Source organism: Arachis ipaensis, chromosome B1 (genome assembly GCF_059453495.1).
Source record: "Arachis ipaensis isolate K30076 ecotype BB chromosome B1, ASM5945349v1, whole genome shotgun sequence".
In the NCBI taxonomy this organism is placed as follows: domain Eukaryota; kingdom Viridiplantae; phylum Streptophyta; class Magnoliopsida; order Fabales; family Fabaceae; genus Arachis; species Arachis ipaensis.
The window spans coordinates 1,944,816-1,947,185 of NC_142436.1; the positions used below are offsets into that span (position 1 = coordinate 1,944,816).

The 2,370-nt window shown below is 50.2% G+C and overlaps 1 protein-coding gene across 1 annotated transcript; it reads left to right on the forward strand.

The window, feature by feature from the left end:
• Positions 1-1,851, forward strand: LOC148575537 (uncharacterized). The gene is made up of 2 exons (XM_088502337.1): positions 1-768; positions 1,135-1,851. The coding sequence occupies exons 1-2, from the start codon at positions 1-3 to the stop codon at positions 1,849-1,851; spliced, it is 1,485 nt and encodes a 494-aa protein (XP_088358463.1).
• The last annotated feature ends 519 nt before the right edge of the window (positions 1,852-2,370 follow it).

The window sequence follows — 2,370 nt, forward strand, 5'->3', positions numbered from 1 at the left end:
ATGACTTGGACCATCGAGCTCTCCCAATATGATTTGCACTACGATCCCCGACATGCAATCAAGGCCCAGGCAATGGCAGATTTCCTAGTGGAGGTAACAGGCGATCCCCCAGAGGAAACGGGCACACGGTGGAGGCTCCATGTGGACGGGGCCTCCAACCAGACGTCCGGGGGCGTCGAGGTCATCTTTGAGAGCCCAGCCGGGGTCATATACGAGCAATCGACCAAGTTCGAATTTCCCGTATCGAACAACCAAGCGGAATATGAAGCCCTCTTGGATGGACTGACCCTAGCCCGGGAAGTCGGAGCAACAAGGCTGGAAGTGTGCAGCGACTCACAGGTCGTCACCTCGCAAGTGAACGGAAGCTATCAAGCAAGAGACCCATTGCTGCAAAGGTATTTGGAAAAGGTTAGAGAATTGACCAGGCAATTCCAGGAAGTCACGGTCCAACACGTTCCAAGGGAGAGGAACACACGGGCGGACCTCCTATCTAAACTAGCAAGCACAAAACCGGGAGCGGGCAACTGGTCCCTCATCCAGGGCATGGTAAAGGAGCCAACGGTTGCCCTCCATTTGACGGAATCAAGCCCCTCCTGGTTGGACCCCATCACAAACTTCCTGGAACATGGCAAACTACCTGATGATGAGAAGACAACCAAAACGTTGAGAAGGGAGGTAGCCAAATATGCAATCATACAAGGACAACTGTTCAGAAAGGGACTCAGCCAACCCCTGTTGAAGTGCTTGCACCCCGACCAGACGGACTACGTACTTAGAGAAGTCCACGAGGGATGCTGCGGCCACCACATCGGGGGCAAAGCCTTAGCGAGGAAGCTCATCCGAGCTGGGTATTACTGGCCATCAATGATGAAAGACTCCAGAGAATTTGTCAAAAGATGCGTCAAGTGTCAAGAAAACGCCAACTTCCACAAAGCGCCGGCTTCCGAGCTAAGCTTACTGACGACTACCCGACCTTTTGCTCAATGGGGAGTCGACCTCTTAGGGCCCTTCCCGGTCGGCCCAGGACAAGTTAAATATATCATAGTCGCCATCGACTACTACACCAAATGGATAGAGGATGAACCACTAGCCAGCATATTCTCATCCAATTGCAGGAAGTTCATGTGGAGACAGGTGATAACCCGTTTCGGCATCCCGGAAGTCGTCATTTCTGATAACGGGACGCAATTCACTGACAAGAAGTTCACGGAATTCCTCACCGGCCTGGGGATAAGACAAAAGTTCTCCTCAGTTGAACATCCCCAGACGAATGGACAAGTGGAGTCCGCAAACAAAGTTATCCTACTAGGACTCAAGAAGCGCTTAGACAACAAGAAAGGCGCATGGGCCGATGAGCTCGCTTCGGTCCTCTGGTCCTATCGGACAACCGAGCAAAGCTCCACCGGGGAAACCCCCTTCCGCCTAACATACGGGGTCGACGCGGTGATACTGGTAGAAATCGGCGAACCGAGTCCGCGACTACTTCTCGCAGGAGTAGACGAAGCAGTAGAAAAGGACCTGGTGGACGAGACCAGAGAAATGACACACTTGACAGAAATAGCACTAAAACAAAGAATAGCTCTGTGCTACAACACTAAAGTCCTCAGGAGGGAATTTGAGGTAAGAGACCTCGTCCTACGACGCAACGACGTCGGTTTACCGACCCCAGGAGAAGAAAAACTGGCGACAAATTGGGAAGGTCCCTACAGAATCAAAGAAGTGCTCGGCAAAGGCGCCTATAAGCTGGAAAGACTCGACGGCAGAAAAATCCCAAGAACATGGAACACAGGTATTCATAGCTTGGGTGCACCGACCAAGCGGCCTGATAAGCTGGGTAGATGTTCACTTTAATCAAATGTTAATTCCTAAATTATCTGATTTCATCAAATGCCTACTGTGTTCATGAACTTGTCTAGCTAACGACTAATTCTTACTTGTCCAAATTCTTCCATCCATTATCCTCCAACGTGTACCCCGCGAAATCGCGCTCGTAAATGGCAACCCGGGATTGATCACCCCGGGAGGCCAACGGAACCATAGCCATATCGAACGGCCGCGATAATAAGACCACAACGGTTTCAATCGAGTTACTAACACGAACGGCAAAACGGACACAAGCAATAAGTCCACCCCGAAAAGACGGTAACGAAAACAAACCGCCAAGCAAGATAAACGATAATAACGATAAGCCGACCAAGCGACCAATAAAGCGTAAAGTTAAAAAGTTGCAACAAAATATTCAACAGATCCATACAAAGCCAAAGTTACAAGAGATCATTTCCGAGGCATGTCAACAATCTTGCCGTCTTGGATCATTTTGAAGACCCCGATAGCCGACGTATCGAAGTCAGGAGCGACGATCTTCACCTG